General features: G+C 35.5%; 1 protein-coding gene across 7 annotated transcripts in view; it reads right to left on the reverse strand.

Moving 5' to 3' along the window:
- PLCZ1 (phospholipase C zeta 1) overlaps positions 1 to 19988 on the reverse strand; it is a 46439-nt gene that overhangs the window by 11968 nt on the left and 14483 nt on the right. For 5 of the 7 annotated variants that reach the window (XM_006933552.5, XM_019834608.3, XM_019834612.3 and 2 more), the window contains 7 exons: positions 19313 to 19514; positions 14785 to 14929; positions 9949 to 10098; positions 7189 to 7410; positions 5793 to 5940; positions 1766 to 1882; positions 46 to 218 (listed from right to left, as the gene is read on the reverse strand). In XM_006933552.5, the coding sequence (XP_006933614.1) occupies positions 46 to 218; positions 1766 to 1882; positions 5793 to 5940; positions 7189 to 7410; positions 9949 to 10098; positions 14785 to 14929; positions 19313 to 19514 (1157 nt within the window). The remainder of the gene's footprint in view (positions 1 to 45; positions 219 to 1765; positions 1883 to 5792; positions 5941 to 7188; positions 7411 to 9948; positions 10099 to 14784; positions 14930 to 19312; positions 19515 to 19988) is intronic. The other 2 variants (XM_019834609.3, XM_023256807.2) reach the window with 2 other exon arrangements.

A 19988-nucleotide genomic window follows, 5' to 3' on the forward strand; every position in this document is an offset into this window, starting at 1 on the left:
CCAGCTTATACAATAACCATAACAAGTAAAAGCTATTAATCTTACCCTTATTGTAAGTGTAACTGGATCACTCTGGTTTGGTGGTTTATTCGGATTAAACTGTGTTTTAATATCTCTTAGGAACTGTGGTTTCAAAATATATCCAGAACCACCATTATCCAAAAATTTCCCATTTTGAAGATCCATAGGCAGACCAGGTGTCTGGAAATTTAAGGCCACTGTGAGCAAAAAGTATTTTGATATTGTCAGGAATACAGGAGGGTACAATTAAATAAAAACAGTTAAAAGATATACTAAAACCTAATCATGGATTTTATATCTCTAAACATTTTAAGAGCAAACATCATTAGCCAGAATAATTTCTGATTTTTAAGCATTTCTTCCTGCCATGTGTATATTAATTTACGAAGCTGAGTTTCAAAGTTTAATTTAAAAAAAATTTTTTTTCAACGTTTATTTATTTTTGGGACAGAGAGAGACAGAGCATGAACGGGGGAGGGGCAGAGAGAGAGGGAGACACAGAATCGGAAACAGGCTCCAGGCTCTGAGCCATCAGCCCAGAGCCTGACGCAGGGCTCGAACTCCCGGACCGCGAGATCGTGACCTGGCTGAAGTCTGACGCTTAACCGACTGTGCCACCCAGGCGCCCCATAAAGTTTAATTTTTAAATTATAACTTTGATTTAAAAATCAAGCTGGCATACAATATAAATTATAGAATAGCAATGTACAGATCAGATGACATTCAGGATATACAAGAATAGAGAAAATCGGCACACTAGGTGCCAGAAGAAAAGACACCAAATATATTATAAACTTTCAGGTCCAAAGGGAGACTGTTATCACTTAAAGAGAAAGGGAAAAACAGGCAGAGCAATAACTGCTGTTCAAATATAAAAATACATCCGGGACACCTAGGTGGCTCAATCGGTTATGCGTCTGACTTCGGCTCAGGTCATGACCTCACAGTTTGTGGGTTTGAGCCCCACATTGGGCTCTGTGCTGATAGCTCAGAGCCTGGAGCCCACTTCGGATTCTGTCTCCCTCTCTCTCTGCCCTTCCCCAGCTCTCACTCTGTCTATCTCTCTCTCTCAGAAATAAATAAACAATAAAAAAATTAATAAAAAATAAAAATAAAAATACATCCATATAGGCTGGTAATACCATCCTGTCTCTCCCCAACATCCCCTCACCCACCAGTCCTAACCCCACTCTTCCCCTCTCTCCACAAACCTATGAGCCTTGCTGCAATCCAGGAGCAGAGGGCTTTGCACCTGGTACCTTCTGAATGGTTAGTGCCTGTGTGATAACAGCTAATCAATTTGGAATAAGGAAAGTCTGGTAAAGACAAATAACAAAGCTATGCAATCTCATTCACTTTTCAGTACTGTGAATGTAGAACTGGTGTAAAGCATAAAAGGTAGAAGTCACTTGATTTAAAGAAGCCCTTAGCAAATCTTTCAAGCAAAGAACTTGATACTCACTGTCCTCTGACATCCATTTTTATTTCTTTTTTCTCTTCCTACCTCTCCCATGCTAACTCTTCATGAATTTAACTTCCATGTGCCTAATTCTCACTTAGATTTACCCTCTCTGACCCATTTAGGAATAACTTCAGCTCTTGAAACCAATGATTCAGCATTATTGCCTGACCCCAAAACACCCGGGGTCAAAAAATCTACTGGGGAAGTTCTTTTCATAAGTCGTTCATTAATTCATAAAATGAATTTATTATCTTCTTTTTGCCAAAACTCAGTGTAACATACCCATTTGACAACCTATATTCCAAAATTCTTGAGGATTAAAATTAGAGGAGTCTGTTCTTGTTGCTTTGGGATAAATTCTGGTAATGAACCTCCTGGTGTGAAGAACAAACTCGTGGGCTAAAAAAATATAAGAACATCATGAGAGATTTCAGATAAACTAAATAAACTGCTATGCCTCTCTATGTTATAGAATCCTAGAATTGTTTCAGTACTTCTGATATGTATTGTTTAGGCAAAAATATTTGCAATTCATGGAAATCAAAATAAATCCAGGTCTTTGACGGTGCAATTCACTCTTATTGAGAAACCAATAATTTTTATTCGACAATTTTATGTATACTAAGCATTCACTTGAGAAAAAAAATATTAAATAATGTATTTAATTTTTTCACATCCAAATTAATTTCTTTGATGTAAGAATATATAAAAATCCCAAATAAAATGCATCCATTTTTTAAAACAAACTTGTATCCTTCTTCATTTTGTCTTTTTTTTACATTGGTTTTCACATTAGGGCAGAATCACATGTAAGTCACATAAAGAGATATAATGCCTTCCAAATTAACCCAGCTGAATAGTCAACAGATTCTCAGCATTGAAAGGGACCTTAAAGTTATTCAATTCAGCTGCCAACCCTAACCACCACAGCATCTTCCCTCAAATTCCTTCAATGCCTATTTGCATGGCTCCACTGAAAGAGAACCTGCAACCTCCCAATACAGCAGTCCTCCCTTATTTGTGGTTTTGCTTTCCGTAGTCTCAGTTACCCACAGTCAACCAAGGTCCGAGGCAGATCATCCTACTTCTGACAAATCACCAGACAGTCACTAGTACCCTAACACTGCATCACAACACCTGCATCATCCACCTCATCTCATCTCATCTCATCTCATCTCATCTCATCTCATCTCATCTCATCACGTGGGCATATTACTATCTCACATCATCACAAGAAGAAGGGTGAGTACAGTACAATAAGGTATTTTGAGAGAGACCCCATTCACATAACTTTTATCATAGTATGTTATAGTTATTCTATTTCATTGTTAGTTATTGTTGTTAATCTCTGTGCCTCCTTATAAACTCAACTTTATCATAGAAATATATGTACAGGACAAAACATAGCATATATAGGGTTGAGTACTCCACAGCGTCAGGTATCCAGTGTGCATCTTGGAATGTATCTCCCATGGATGAGGGAGACTACCATAGTTCTGATTATTTCAAATGTTTTCCTTACTGAGATAAGGTCTATACTTAGAGTTCATGCACACGTATGCACAAACACACACACACACACACCACACACACAGTCCATTTGTTTCTATTTATGTTTCTACTTACATATTTTTACAAGCTTATATATATGTATATATTCTATTTAAATCACTTGAGATTCAAAACTAATTTATGCCCTTTACCACTGGACATCTTTGAATTTTTTAACACAGTTTCGTGTTTCTCCAAGGCTTTTATTCTTTCATTAAGCAGATCCTGTTCCCACAACTACTCCTGCTAATATGGTGACCAGGATTAGGAGAAATGCTTATTGTCTATGGCCCACTACCTTTGATAGTCAAACTAGAATAGAATCATTGTCAAGTTAAAAATTATAATTACTGAGGTTAATAATAATTAACTTCATCAGCTCTCAATTTTAGAAGTTACACACTCCTTGAGAGAAAGTTTATTTTGAAGCTACTCATGTATAAATACATCATGTATGTCCAACTATCATGATCCCTTATCCAGCCCTAAACAAGATGTTTATCTTTTGGTAAAATCTATACTCTTCTGGACCTTAATTTTGCCTATCTACAAAGTGATAAAGATGAATGATCACTAAAGACCCTTAACATAATATCATCTTGTTACTTCTGAAATTGAGTTTTAAAAATTAAACATACTATGTTATTATACATGCAATTTATGTTCATTTTAGATAAATGAGAAAATCAAATAAGAAAAAATAAAAAATAAAACTATATAATCTCGTCACTCAATTAAAAACCAGGTAACTTCTTAGTATATATCTTTTCACTCTATTGTCATATGTATATTCTTATTTTTTATTTAATCATATTATTTGTTCCCTTTTATAAACTTCCATTTTTTACTTAAAAATAGTATAAAAAATAAATAATTCCATTTCAGTAATATTCACCTACTACATTATTTTTAAATGATTAAAATGTCTCCACTCATATGAAAAGTTGTTTCTGATTTTTCTGCATTATAAATTTAGTGACATTTAAGTTTTTAATAATGATGGACATTCTTGGAGCATACCTTCACCCCAGCATTAATTATTTATTACTGAATTTTGGTGGAAGAAAAACGCTCTATACTCTTTCCGAAGAGACGGTGATGCTAAACTTTATGACTCGACTCAGAACTTCCCAGTCCTTATCAAAGTTTGAGCAGGTGGCTAACACAATGAGAGTGAGAGAATTAGAACTACTTTTGCTGTGCGCTGAGGTCTTGTCCCCTTGAACAACAAAAACCATCCAATAGTTTGAAAGAATAGAGGCTAGCAAAGTAGGTCATTCAAATTTAAACCCTGTTAACAACACTCACAGGAAGAAATATATTTTATATGACACCCAACACACAATATATACACATAATTGTTTCATTATGCTTCCCACTTACTTATATTGCATCTCTTCTATTCTATTCAAGTCTATTCTATTCTATTAACTGTGGTTCAGCCCTACTGAATTTATTTCAGACACAATCTACAGTTAAAAAACAAGCAAACAAAAGGACCTAAAATACCTAGAGACAGTTTGAAGAGATGAGCTGAAGTATACCTCAAAACATTTTGGGCACTGGTGGCCAGCCCAAAGAGGTTAACCAAGAAATATACCAGAATCTGTATTTCCAAATAGCCAACAGCTTTTTTGAGTCAGTTGCAGGTGCTGATATTCCTGTCATGGTGTTTCTACACAAGATGGTAGATTGTATTTTTTAAGAAGGATTTGGAGAGTCACCTGACTGCTGAGTTAATTGCTTATCCCTTTTTACTTTTTTTTTTTTTTTAATTTTTACTTTTGAGAAAGTGTGAGAGGGAGAGGGGCAAAGAGAGAGGGACAGAGGATCCAAAGCAGGCTCCAAACCAACAGCAGAGAGCCTGATGCTGTGCGGGAACCATGGTTTCACGACCTGAGCTGAAGTCAGATGCTTCACCTACTGAGCCACCCAGGTGCCCTGTCCATCCCTTTTTTAGCTGAGGTTATTCCCCAACCATACAAGTCTAACAAAAGGGTAAGGTCTGCTTCCCATCCTCTTTCCAAGACCTTGCATCTTGGCTCTAGCAAACAGAATCCTCCAACTCAGGTTACGAGTCGGAAGACAGTAAAATGAAGCCATGCAGACCAGCGGCACCACTGCACACGTGCCAGGGCAGTACGCACTCTGTATAGCCATCTGGTAGCCTGCCCTGGATGCACGTCCTCGCTCTCCTTCACCTGGGACATACAGGTTCTAGGTTTATTTCATTGTCTATCTTAGGTGCCTGCTGAGTCTACACAGTTCACTGTGGCTCCGTGCTCTCTACCATGAGCCTTCCTCATGTCCCTACAGGAAGTCTCACCTTTGCACTGCTATCAAAGACATCCTTCAAAAACACATAGGGGATGGTGTGACTCCTGAGACTTCAATCTTCTCCTGCTTGCCTTTGATTCTAAGACAAAGTTCACTTCCTTGTAATTTGGTTCTGCCTACCTCTTCAACCTTGTCACTCACGGCTTTCCTCCACTACCTGCTCACCAGAGCTCTCCCTACAAAAATGTCCATGCTGGACATTGCCAAACAAAATTTCATGACTTAAAAAAATTAATTAAACAAATTCTGTGAAATAAAACTTCATGTGACCTGAGGCAGATAGCCTCTTTTTAAATTGCATTAAATATGTTGAAAGCTTATGAGAATACCGTTTTTATAAATGTCGTTGACCAATCTTGACATTTTAGCAGTGAATAAAAGTTGTCTAAACACTTCATCTGTTTCAATCATAAGAATTTACCTCTCAGCTTTAAAAGTTTTCGGGCTTCTGTTTCCCCAATAGAATTACTTTCATTAAATTGCTGATACAGTCTTGAATGCTGAAAGCTTCTGAACTTCTCAGCTTTGGTATAAATGACAAGATCAGATAGGGCCAGAGCCACCTTTACCTTTGTGGTATAAAAAAAAAATGCAGCAATTTCATATCTTTGTACGAATCATTTGAAAAATGCCTTTTCCAATAAAGAAAATATGCTTTCAGATCAATTATATCAGTCTTTTCATAATAATATCTCCTCAAAAACCATTTGGATTGCATCAATGTGATTATTTTTCATGATGATAGTATTTAATGTTAACATGAGACAGCCCATAATCTAAAATCTCAACTAACATAGTAAATATTGAAGATAACAATGATCACTATTTCTTTTTTCCCAAAGATCTGTTTATGAATTTGACAACTTTAGGGTATTTATTCATGAGTAAGTGTATTTCCAGTGTGATCTAACACTTGGGAATAACTTCTGTTGTATAATATACAGCTGCTCTTTGACAGCCCAGCATCTATCTCCTCTACACATCTGTTAGCCCCTTCCCAAGTTTTGTTTTGGGAAAACATTCCTTGCTCAAGCTCAATCCACGTGCTTAAGTATTGACAATATGGCTCGGACCTGGCTAATCACAGCTTTGCATTCCCCCACAATAGCACCTGACTCAGGGATGTGCACATCGCTGGATCATAGCCAATGCACAAAAAAAATGTGCTTGGTCATCTGAGAGATAAATAGGTCTTCCATTGGATTTGAGCCTGAAAGCATATAAAGCTAGAGCTTTGTAAAGTCTTGCACCAATGTGGAGAAAGTAGGTCCAAAGTTGGAAAAAAGTCCATTCTGTGGACTTAAGTTGAGACACCATACCATGTCATTCCTAAAATTCAAAGACTTTTCCCTGCACTTTTCTTGATGTGGGCCAATTAATTAATTCACGTTTTACTTAAACCAGCTGAGTTAGTTTTAGGTCACTTGCAACTCAAGATAACTTCTTTTGTCATGTTAATTTGCATACTTATAAGACTGTATATTATTACAGTGGTTTTCTTGACTCTGACAGTATAGTCTCCTTGAGGGCAGAAATATTGGGTTGTTTGCATTTTGCACAGTGCACAATGCCTACTACCTAAAAATGCATAATATTTGGCCATAGAACAAATTAAAAACAGCTAATGCAGGAAAAGAGATAACTTTAAAATTTTCTTTTCCGATAATTTTTTTCCAAACAAGTTTTAAATGATAGACTAGAACTTTTATAAGGAAGAAAAAGATTTTCCCTCTAAAAATTTTTTTTAATTCTCCACCAATAAGAAAATAAGACAACTTTTCCATCACTTGTAAGATTTTCACAAAGTGTCATCTTACCTTCCTTTTCTTGAAAAGTGGTAATCCAGCTACGCTTATTATCTCATCTTCCTTTCCTGGATTGTCTTCTGATCCAATCAATGTTTCTGATCCTTTGATTTCATCTTGATATATCTCTTCAAATTCCTCTACCTGACCATGCTTATTAGAACCTTTCCTTTCATGGGTTTCCCTTAAGGTTCCTATTTTCTTGTTCCTAACTAATACTTTGAATTTTAATACCTACAGAAATGATTTGAAAGAGAGATACGATTACACATTTACAGGGAAGTTTGTATTTTAACAGTCATTGAAAAGTCACCATGTTTTCAATTAGCCCACAGTAATAAAATACATAAGAACTCCATCTTTATCCATACCCCTATAGAAATACCCTGATAAAAACCAGTGATATTATAGTATTGACCCAAATTCACCCCAAAATAAGCCTGCTATGATTTGGGACTTACTGTAGCTCCCTTTCTTTTATATATTCCACAAATTGCTACTCTTTTTAAAAACTGACACACATGAAAATTGTATGTTTCTACACATATCACATATATTTATATGTAATTTATATATATTATATTTATGTCTAATATTTTATATGTCATGTTTATATATATGTTAAAATACTTGCAATGCTACAAAAGTTAGAATGTTACAACTTCTGGTAGTAAATGCTTCCGATCATTACTGTTATCCAATATTAAAAAGTATTAAATGAGATCAGGTATTCAGAAATGTCTATTGTGATGTTTGACACCTAAAATAGACTAAATTTAAGGTAAATATTTGTAAATCTTCTTCATATTTCAACTGTATTTCCCCACATGCATCATCAACTTAATATTTCCATCAAAACTAGGAGCATAGCAAAATTCCCCATCAGGGTCCCTCATTCTAAATCCTAAGACTTCCAATTCCTTTCTTTCCTTTAGTTATTCCTACCCTTTTCAGCCATTAATTAACTCATCAACATACTTATCAAATGTCTGCTATGTTTTATATATAATGCTGCAGGAATCCAGGGTATGAAGTAAAGTTCTTTTCTTCAAGGAGCTTTAATTTGTCTCTTCCCTTTGTTATCCTCAGGTACCCACTCAAATTATTTCCATCATCTTGGGCCTTCTCTCTATTACAATGGTCCTTACATTACTCTCTAATGTGGAGTTTACCAAAGTGCACTATGCAATCGCATGCATCAAAAGTACCACCCTGGAGTGCTTGTTAAGGGAACAGATTCCTGGGATCTACTGCAAAATTAGAGAATGAGAATATTGCATCGTGGGAATAGAATTATGCCTTTTTAACAAGTCTCCAGGCAATTCTTTTGTACACCAATGACTGAATGAGGTATGAGAAAATTACCATGATCTCTAATTCCTCATTTACCCTTTGGAAAGTATCTCTTTACTTTAGCTTAGGAGCAAAAACTAACAAAAACTACATATGTGGATGCTAACAAGTTGATTTATAAATAATAGGATAAAGGATTCCATTTCTAGAAATCTAAAAATTGTTACAGTTTCCTGAATTAGACCATTAGATTAAACCTTAGATTACATATTTATTAGATTAAATCTTTGATAATATATTTCCACACTTGGCACAAGGTCTTTAACATCTCTTTCTTGTCACAATTGAACACATGTAGTCTGTGAACATTCTATGGAGTGAAAGAGTCAGTGTTTCCATCTGTTCAATTGTTTCTGTCCATCTCATTCCTATCATGAGTCCTATACTTCTAATCACCAGTGTTACAACACTTTCATCTTTAAATTTTCTACTCATATAAATAAAATAAGGAAAAATATTTTTAAAAATTCAAATATGACACAAATACTGTTCTACATCCAAAATGACGACACGTCAAAACTAAATTATTGTTAGGCAATACTATCATGTAAAAGAAAAAATGTTTATCACCCGATGACATTTGAGGTGAGGAGAGTAGGCTGGCAGAGGAAACTAAAAAGAACTGGTCAGAGAACAATGAGGAAAACCTAAAATACGTGGCATTATGGAAGAAAGTGTTTCAAGGAAAGGAAGAAGGCTTCCCATGATTGAATGTCATGAAGGAAACAAGGCAGACGGTGACTGCAAGAGCTCTGTTAGAATTTACCAGTAGGAAAGTCTCTGAGGACAATGAGATACTTACTGAGGTGCAGGTGGAAGAGGAAGCTGGGTTGTGAGGAGATGAGAAAGTGGAAATTTGGGTTGAGACAAATAATAGAGATAGCTGAAGAGAGATCAAAACCATGAGGCTAGAATGGGGTTGTTTTTTCAAACCAAGGACTTGAGTATGCTTAACTGAAAATGGAAAGGGGCCCATAAGAGACAGGGAAACTGAAAAAAGCAGATTCAAAAACAAAACAAAACGAAACAAAACAAAACCTCCCATCCAGATGCTAAGGAATTAGACACAAGCTCTATTTAAAACCTAGATTTTTGCCCCAATCTGAGCCTTTGCCTATAAAACCTACCAAATCCCTGTGGCTCAATATTAACTGACTTGAAACTTTGGACTCATGGGGCTAGGACACACAATAAAAATGTAAGTTTTTATGTTTATCTCCATATATTCTCTTTCTCAAAATATATTTACCTAAATGCTCACGGGAACATTTCCCAGGCAAAACATTGCAAAGACACACCCCTATAATGGCTCAAGGCTAAGAATTTTCATTGATCTCTAACCCAGTTTTATGGATCAACAATCATAGTGACATGCTTTTTATTTTTTGATTAACCTGAGCTTCTCAGACAAAATGTTACCTCTGGTGAAGGTAGTTTGTCTGGAAAATCATCAAGCATATCAGAAAGCAAGGCATCTCCAAAAACAGACTGCAAAGTGTCTGCCATCACTTCTTGTTGGGAAGGGGAGCAGTGATTTTCTAAAGAGAGCACCACTGGGTAGTCAGATGTCTAAAAAATTAACCATTACTACGGTTACTGATCAGAACTCCTCGATGATTGTAATGCAATTAACAGAAGCAATTAATCTATCTTAAAACTTACATTCAACGTTCTGTACCTTTGCAAAATAAGTATTCTTTAAACTGAAAGTACTTTTGAGTTTGATATAACAGGGAACATTAAATCTGTATAAAAAGGAAGATTGTTACTGTTTATAGTAGAAATATAGGCAACAATGGAAGCATCCAACAGTTGGTACTTGTTTAAATAAATTATGCCACATCTCCTTAAAGGAATGATACAAACCTGGTAAGAAGGAGGTAGTGCTATATATACTGCTATAGGAAGTTATCTATAATATAGTCTTACGAGGAAAAATACAAGTTGCTGAAGAGTAAAATTCTACACGTTAATATTTGAAGCATATATATGTTTGCTTATCATATATATATTTATTTCAATATTTTTTAATTCTAATTTTTTCAATGTTTTTATTTCTTTTTGAAGGAGAGAGAGAGACAGAGCATGAGCAGGGGAGGAGCAGAGAAAGAGGGAGACACAGAATTCAAAGCAGGCTCCAGGCTCTAAGCTGTCAGCACAGAGCCTGATGCGGGGCTCAGACCCACAAACTGGGAGATCATGACCTGAGCCAAAGCCAGACGCACAACTGACTGAGTCACCCAGGCACCCCTCGATATTTTTAAATGTGAAGGGAAAAGTTTAACACCAGTAAGTAAACTTAATTTTCTACTTTTTTAGTTTTAAATTCTACAATCAAAACTCATTGCTTTATAATTAGAAACAAAGAGAAGGATATAATAATAAAGAGAATCTATTAAGTAAAGATTACTTTACAAAGAGATTTTCAGCCTATATAATTACTAGGGCACAAATTTACCAATTTGTAAACAAGCCAAGGACTTGCAACGTCCTTGCATTATCACAGAGTTTTGAATAGGACATTATGCTTGTTTAATGTCTGAGTATATTAGTAGCTTGTGGCTACTATAGCAATTTACCAAAAACTTGGTTGCCTGAAACAATGGAAATTTAGTCTTTCACAATTCTTGGGGCCACAATTTTAAAATCTGTTTCACCAGCTAAAATCAAGGCGGGAGAAGGCTCTAAGGGAGATCTATTCCTTGCCTTTTACAGCTTCTGGTGGTTGGTGGTTCTATTCCTTGACTGTGGCCATATCACTCCCATCTCTGCCCCTCATCTTCATATCGTCTCCTCCTCTGTATGGCATTAGAGCCTACCCAGCTCAACCAGGATAATCTCCTCATCTCTAGGTCCTTGATTTCATCTAATTTGCAAAGACTCTTTTTCCAAATAAAATAACATTTACAGGATCCAGGAATTAGAACTTTTGTGGGCACTTATTCAACCTACTATCATAACCTCATACCTATTCCCATATACACTGACTCTATCTAACATCAAGAAAACAGTGTAAAAAATTTTCCCAAATATAAAAAGTGATTTTAAAACTAGGCAAAGTGATGCCCTAGCAGAGAGGTTTTTCAATTAGCCCTGACTGCACTAACTGGGGAGAGTTGATCTTTTTTTTTGGGGGGGGGGGTCTTCTGTGGTCCTTGGCTCCACCTTCAGGGAAGGCTCTCTTGTTTTTTATCCTTGGCCACATTTTTTCTTTTTTTATTTTTTTAAGTTTATTTATTTATTTTGAGAAAGCAAAGGAGGGGGGAGAGAAAGAAAGAAAGAAAGAAAGAGAGAGAGAGAGAGAGAGAGAGAGAGAATCTCAAGCAGGCTCCACGGTGTCAGCATAGAGCCCAATGCAGAGCTTGAACTCACAAACCATGAGATAATGACCTGAGCTGAAACCAAGAGTCAGACGTTAACCAATTGAGCCACCCAGGTGCCCCATATCCTTGGCCACATTTAAAGTAGGTGTTGAGGAATTTGCTTTCCTTAATGTCAGGCAACTTTTGCAGCTCACTTCTTGACCAAGAGTTATTTTAAGGCTCACCTAAGAGTCAGAGTTGTGTTTTATTTTGTTCTGTTGTATTGTGTTGTGTTTTTGGCAATGTAATTCCCTTAAAAATTTAGACTTCTTATATGCTTGCTTCTAGTAAGTTACAGATGCCAGCAACTGTACCCAAAGTTCTTACCTCATCATAATTATCAAATCTATTTTATCTTACTGCTCTCTCTTCCCCAAATTAATGGTGACTATCTCAAGTAGAAAATTGAAGCTTCATTCTAACCTTTGCTGCAAAAATGAGTCACCCTGTTCAACTGAGAAGTCTCATTGAGTGTGGCTCAAAGCTTTTTTTTTTTTTCATTCCATCTTTTTCTCTTCAAGTCTTAAAAACCGTAGGGGTTTCCATCCTTGTGAGGCCTTTGAATTTTAAGATTGCCTCTATTTCCTCAGTTACCCACCCTGAATGAAGTGAGAGGGTCTGCTATGCAAATATTTGGGAAGAGTATTTCAGATAAAGGGAATAGGAGTTGCAAGGGCCCTGAGATGTGTCTGGAGAAGAGTAAGGAAGCTAGCATGGCCATGTGCATAAGGGAGAGACGAGTAGAAGTTGGAGGTAAGAGAAAACAGGTTAAACATGGCTTTTAGTTTGTATTTTGAGTGGGACTGAAGGTTTTGAGAAGCGGAATGACATTATTTGACTTACCAAAAAGTCACTCTGACTGAAACATTAAGATGAAACTGCAGGGGGACAGGGAAAAAAGCAGGAACATTGGATAAGAAGCCACTGCAATAATCCAAGTGAGAGGCGATGTCAGTTATTCAGCACAGTGACAGTGAGAATGGGGAGGAGGGGTTAAACTCAGTGTATATTTTGAAAATAGACCCAAGAGGATTTGCTAAAGAACTTATTTAAGTATTGGAGAGAAATGAGGGGAGGAGGATTAAAGTTGACAACAACAATTTAGGCTTGAACTCAGGAGTTAGCAGTAAGTGAGATGGGGAAGACCATGGGAGGAAGAGGAAGTTCTAGGGTCAGTTCTAAAAATGTTCTGTTAAATACGCAAGTGGAGATGTCAAACATGTACATGTCTATATTGTATGGAGTTCAAGGGAGAAATTGGGGTAGAGGTATAAATTTAGAAATCATCAGAGAATTTAGAAATCATAAGAGAATCAATGCCATATATCAATGTTTTATACTAAAAATAGAAATGTTCCATATTTTATATGAATACTTTGCACATTTTTAGTATTTTGCACTCTAAAATAATAAGGCAGTTGATTTAAATTTGTGATTTTTAAGTTATGTTTATATTTATAGATAATGTATTGACCTACTGAGGAGAACTTTAGGTTTATCAAATTCTAAGTTTTACTTTCTTAGATATGTACTGTTTAAGTACTCAGTAAGATTTTGTTAAATCTCTTCAATGACACAGCAATTGAAGTACTTAAGAAAGAAACAAATATTCTAACTTTATAAAAATAATTTAAAATACCTAAAGGTGCTTAATTAGCCATGTTTGTAAATAAAACCAAGTCTTATTTAAAATTGAGTGATTGTGGGCACCTGGGTGGCTCAGTTGGCTGAGCGTCCAACTTTGGCTCAGGTCATAATCTCATGGTTCATGAGTTCGAGCTTCGCGTCGGGCTCTGTGCTGAGAGCTCGGAGCCTAGAGCCTGCTTCGGATTCTGTCTCCCTCTCTCTCTACCCCATCCCCACTCATGCTCTGTCTCTCTCTGTCTTAAAAATAAATAAAACATTAAAAAAATTAAAAAATATAAATAAATAAAATAATAAAATTGAGTGATTATTAAAACCCATTCAATCCTACTCAATTTATAGACTAATTTATTTGTAGGCTGAATTTAGAAGTGCTCAGAAGAACTAGATCTTTGAATCCATAACTTTAATAAATCCAACAATAATTTTAAAACCCCAAATAAACTTCTAAGCATACTTTGCTTGGGGTCCCTGGGTGGCTCAGTCGGTTAAGTGTCCAACTTCAGCTCAGGTCATGATCTCATGGTTTAGGAGATCAAGCCCCACATCAGGCTCTCTGCTGTCAGCACATAGCCCCCTTCAGATCCTCTGTCTCTCTCTCTCTCTCTGCCTCTCCCTTGCTTGTGTGCATGCTCTCTCTCTCTCTCAAAAAAGTACGCTTTAAAAAAAACATTCTTTGCTGTATGAATAGCTGCCATCATAGTCATAAAAAATGTCAACAATCTGTATAACACATTTTTGACACATTTTATCTCATGTATTGAAAGTAAGGTAATTGAATATTGGTAAAATATTTACTATTATATAGACCAGTATTTCTCAAACATTTTTTGCCTGTAACTCAACTCATGGTAAGAAATATATTTTACATTGTGACACAATACACACACACACACACCACACTATATATATATATATATATATATATATATGTAATATATATATATTATAAAATATATATATTATAAATATATATTATAAAATATATATATTATAAATATAAATATATATTATAAATATATTATATATATATATAAAATATGTAATTAAACAAAAAATTTCCTGAAACATGCATCTTACTACCTGAGATTAACTTCAGTAAATCTACCTTTAACTATATACTACAAAAATCATAACACACAGTTTGAAATATCACTGATCTAAACTAAGGCCAAGCATTATAGGATTTTGAAGCAAGTAAATTATATCGTGTTTAGATAACTATAATTTAACAAAGATACGCACGTACTAAGAATGCATATTTGTGTATTGCTTGGATAACTGTTTTAAACAAAAGCTTGCTGGTGAGTGTATAACCATGGTATACAATAGGTTCATTTTGTGATCCATCCCAGCAGTCAATTTCCAGACAACGGCATCCTTTCACAAGGGCACTAACAAAATTTAAACAAAATAAATGGTCAATTCTGAATCATTAAAAATATATACCACAGTATGAAAAATCACAAAGACTATTTGTGATTTTGCAATAAATGCAGAACTGAATCCATAATAAAGACAAGTTGTTGTGTTAAACTGAACACACTTTTCTTCTTATTTTCTGTGAGCACAGCCTGAGGTGGAAGCGATATGTACCAACCCCAGTTCCAGCACCATCAGGATGGTGCAACGTGTAGTGCTGTTGACTCTGAATCCTCCAATTTCTCCCTATTCCTTACACTCTAATTTCTACAAGGGCAGGAACTAAAATTTCAGTCTCAAAAAAATGTTTGTTATATATAGTTCACTATCGATAAACATTTATTGTGTTTTTAGTAAGAAAAAAATGGGAATTATAGGGATGTAAGAAGAAACGTGGAAGGCAGACAGAGTGATCTCCTAAAATACAATCTTGGAAGAGAGATTGAATGAAAAGAAGGCTGACCTGAGACCCAGGATCTTAGAATAGATAGCCATGGGTCAGGGAGTAGATCAAAGAAGTCCCCTGCCATACATGGAGATATTTTTCTCATAGAAAACCAAGTTAACACTTGTTTTCCAAGAAGAATATTGGGTTATCCCCCTGTCTCTTGTCCAGTGGTCTTCAGTAAGGACAATTTTGCCTCCTAGGAGACATTTGGCAATGTCTGGAGACACTTTTGGGCCACAACTTGGAATGGAAAGGAGATTTGCAACTGACATCTAGTGGGTAGAAGCCAGGGTTACTGCTAAACATTTTACCATGCACAGAAACAGCCCCCACAGCAAAGAATGATCTGACCTCAAATATGAAGACCTGAAAAACCCTGACCTCAGCTATAACAGAAGGGAGTGTGGTCCCAGCACCAAGTACTTGATACAGAATCAACAGTTCTTACAAACAGAAATATAGAGTATCAGAGACCGTATGAGAAAATAGACCTTTTCAATTTAATACTTCTTTGGGGGGTCAAATTTAGTCTATTTTCAAAGTAGATGACATGAGAAATATTTACGTAGGAGTGTTAACTGAGAAAAACTAAAGCAATTATGACCCCAAAGTCCAGGTGTTGAATTAAAAACATAGAGACCTTATGCTCCTCGGGAATAATATAGACAAAAGATGGAGGTAATCTGAGGAAGTAGAGGATTAGAGGGGAAGAAAATTTGCAAATCTCATCTATATTTTCTGAAACAATGGAAAATATAAAATTAAATAATTAATAAATTATTTCTTGAGGTTTAAGACCACTTTGGTTTTACTTTTTAAGTGCACATGGCTTTATTCACGTCTATAGTGATGCACTGTAATGGAAAATTTCAGAGTTTTGTTAGTCTGCTTGTCCTTGTGTTGGAGAAATGACCTAGAATGTTCTTCTAAGAAAATCATATTTACCTATAGATATTTCCATGGGTGAATAAGGTGACTGTCTCATTTTACATACAAGTCCTCAATTGGGCTGTATTTGTAGAATTCAAAATGAATGTGTTTCTCATCTTGTGGATTTACTTATGTATTTAGATTTTAAATTGGAGAAGAAGCAATATCTATTTGTAAACTCTATTAATTGCCATTTAAAAATGTTTGCATTATTTGGTTGATTGGCAAAGTAAATTGTCTTGCCCTTTTTATCACTACAGCATATCAGTACTCTGGGCTGCTACCAGAGAATAAGCGCTCTGCTGGGAAAACAAAAAATTACCAAAAACAAAATTGTGAAAGAAAACTTTTCATGAAGGACAACCTGACTAATACTGGTTCTTGCTACTTCTCTACATAACTTTAATTTTTTATCCTTAGATCAAGCCAAACTTTACCAAACTGCTTATTTCAAGTACATGGTTTGGTCCCCAGCAAAAATGATTTGAGTGGATTGCACTGTGTCAGGCCGACTCCTTTTATTCAGAGGCACAAAAAAGGAAGTTGTGTCTTCCCCAGTGGTGTTGTGGAAGCCACATTCTACTATTTCACACTGAGTGCCCTTTTTAGAAATGAATAATAGAAAATTTTCTGTCACTCAGTAAAAAAATATTCCATTTCAATAAGTTTAAGGGCTTTTCATGGATTATGCTATAAGGCAGTTAATGCTAGTTTTCCTTTTTTAGAGATGAAGAAGTTGAGACTCAAAGAGGTTGTATCTGTCATAATTAACAGAGGAGTGAAAGAGAGGAAAGATCAGCACCAGGAGCTTAACACTAATCAATAAACATTACATTATACCACCTCTGATGAATAGAGAAATTTTGAAAAACTTGCATTCTAAGACTGTATCTTTCACAAGTGGGTAAACAAACAGAGGAAAAAATACAATTAAATTTAAATTTAAATGTTTAGTTGGGTGGAACATTTTCTTCATTCAAAAGTAAATTTTCTGCATTTCTAAATCAACGTGATTAAAATGCATATTTTCTGTTTTAAAAAATAAAGTAATTAAGTGTGAGTAGAAATTTCTGTAATGAAAGTATAGCTATGATTTCTTATAGATTTTTAAATGGATAATTTCTGAGCTTGTGGATTTATGTGTTTTCTTTTTTCAACTGGAGAAGCTATGTTTATTTATAAGTTTGATATTATCATGGAATTATAAGATATCTTTTCTATCCATGTTTTCCTTAATTATGTCAACCAGTCACATAGCTTTGAATATCATCTATATGATGATGACTTCCAATTTTATTTTTCTAGTCTGGATATTTCTTCCAAGTCCCAGACACATACACTTAACTGACTGTCTGACCTAGCCACTTTTTCAAATGTTTCTTTCTTTCTTTCTATTTGAGAGAGAGGGAGAGATCATGAATGGGGGAGGCACAGAGAGAAAGGGAGAGAGAGAATTCCAAGCAGGCTCTACACTGCCAGCCCCAATGTGGGGCTTGAAATGGGGCTTGAACTCAGGAACCAGGAGATCATGACCTGAGCCAAAATCAAGAGTCGGAAGCTTAACCGACTGAGCCACCCAGGCACCCCCAACCTAGCCAATTGATAATGAATTGGTATCTCAGCTGAATGTGGAAACTACTGCATTCTTGCTTTTGCCTCACAACCTACAACAGCTTCCTCATGCTTCACTATCTCTGTCGATAGTATCGCCATGTACTAAGTCATCAGGCCAAAATCTTGACTGTACTCTCTTTCCCTCACACCTCTCTTCAAATCATCTGATAAGTCTTCGTGGCTCTGCCTTCTTAAAATATTTCAAATTCAACCACTGATCTCAACACCTGCCTCATGAATTCATCTTCTAAATAACCATCACCACCTGCACCATTACAATATCTTCCCTAATCATCTTTTACCTCCACTTTTGCACCATCAGTCTTTCCTGCGCAGTAAAAAGTGAATAAATTATGACATTGTTTTAAGGAAAGCCTCTCCAATTGCTTCCCAATACCACTGGAATAAAATCCAGGCTCCTTTCCGTGGCCTCAAAGGCTCTCATAAACTAGTCCTGTCTACTTCCTCAAACTCATCTCTCTTCATTCTCCACTTGTTTCCAGACACACTTGTTTTCTCTCATTTGAACATGCTAAGCACTTACTATTTCTTTGATTTAGCATGCCCTTCCTACAAAGCATTTCTGAGGTTTCCTCTTTATCATCACTCAGACCAAACTATATCACCTCTTGAGAAGCCTTTCCTAACCCTTTAACTAAAGTAACACCCCCCACCCTGTTATGTTACCCTAGTTCACTTTCTCTATATGACTATATCTGTTTACCTGCTTAGTATGTCTATTCTCATGAACACATGAGCATAGCAGCTCTGAAAATCTTGTTCACCAATGTATTCTAAGCTGGCTGACTAAATTGAAGACTGGTATTGACAGTGTGATACATTGTAGAATGCAAAATTAGAGGTGTATAATGAATTGCTTTTAAGCTATGTAAATCTATCATCTATCTATCTATCTATCTATCTATCTATCTATCTATCATCTATAAATGCCGAAGTATATAATTTATCTATTTATGTGTTGATTTCACTTATAGGATTGTGTGTTGATGTCTGGGAATTAATTTTAACCACATTTTTGGAAATCTGAGCTGTCTTGGTTAAGATAAGAAAATTCTTCTTCATATGATTTTCTATAAGAAATATCCAAATTATTCAGGAAACCTCGGGCCAATAACCAGGCAGAGGAGGTCAACAGACAGAATTAGAAGGAAAATGAATGATACTAAAACACAGAATAATTATATAGCCACCCAAAGGATGGCTCTCCAAGAGATGCACAAATCAAAATTTCTTTTTCCTATGTTTTTGTACAACATGCAAGCCTACTTTCACTGTGAATTACCACTTATTGGAAATTCCAAGTGTTTTAAGATGTAATGGTTATAAAAATCAAAATAAGTACCTTACATATCCCCAAAGGTCACTTGGTCCCAGTAACTGGTCAGATATCAAGTAGGTATTATGTGAACTTGAAATAAAATAATCATTTAGTGGTTGAGTCATATCTTGATAAACTCTTCCACAATCAGGTTTAAATATTAGACATTCAGATGAACCCATGTATCTTATAAAACCTTCAAATGACATCCGATGTGCTCTCTTAACTATAAAAAATAAAAGGATGCGGAAATAACGTTAACTGTATAAAAATTACATCTCACTTATTCAATAGTAAAGCATATTTCTAAAATATTTAAAATTAATAATGATACTATTTCTAATTTTACTGTAGAAACAAATTTTTTTTTCTAATGAGTACCCTTAGTTGTTCTATATCAACATTCAAGTAGAGAGTATATTATTTAATCTCTGATTTTTAATATTTTAAAAATACATACAGGAAAATACATATATCATAGGCCAATGAAATTCCATAAGCTAAACATCTAGAAAACCAGCACCCAGCTCAAAGAACAAAACATTGCAGAACCCCAGAAGTCTGCCTCCTGCTAATTTTTTACTCTCTCCCCACTAACTCAAGTGTATTCAGTGGTCTGGCCACTGATCACCTAGATTAGTTTTCTCTGATACATTATTAGCTTAGATGGCCATTTAGTTTAGACCAGATGATTATATTC

This window comes from Felis catus, chromosome B4, assembly GCF_018350175.1.
Source record: "Felis catus isolate Fca126 chromosome B4, F.catus_Fca126_mat1.0, whole genome shotgun sequence".
Lineage (NCBI taxonomy): Eukaryota > Metazoa > Chordata > Mammalia > Carnivora > Felidae > Felis > Felis catus.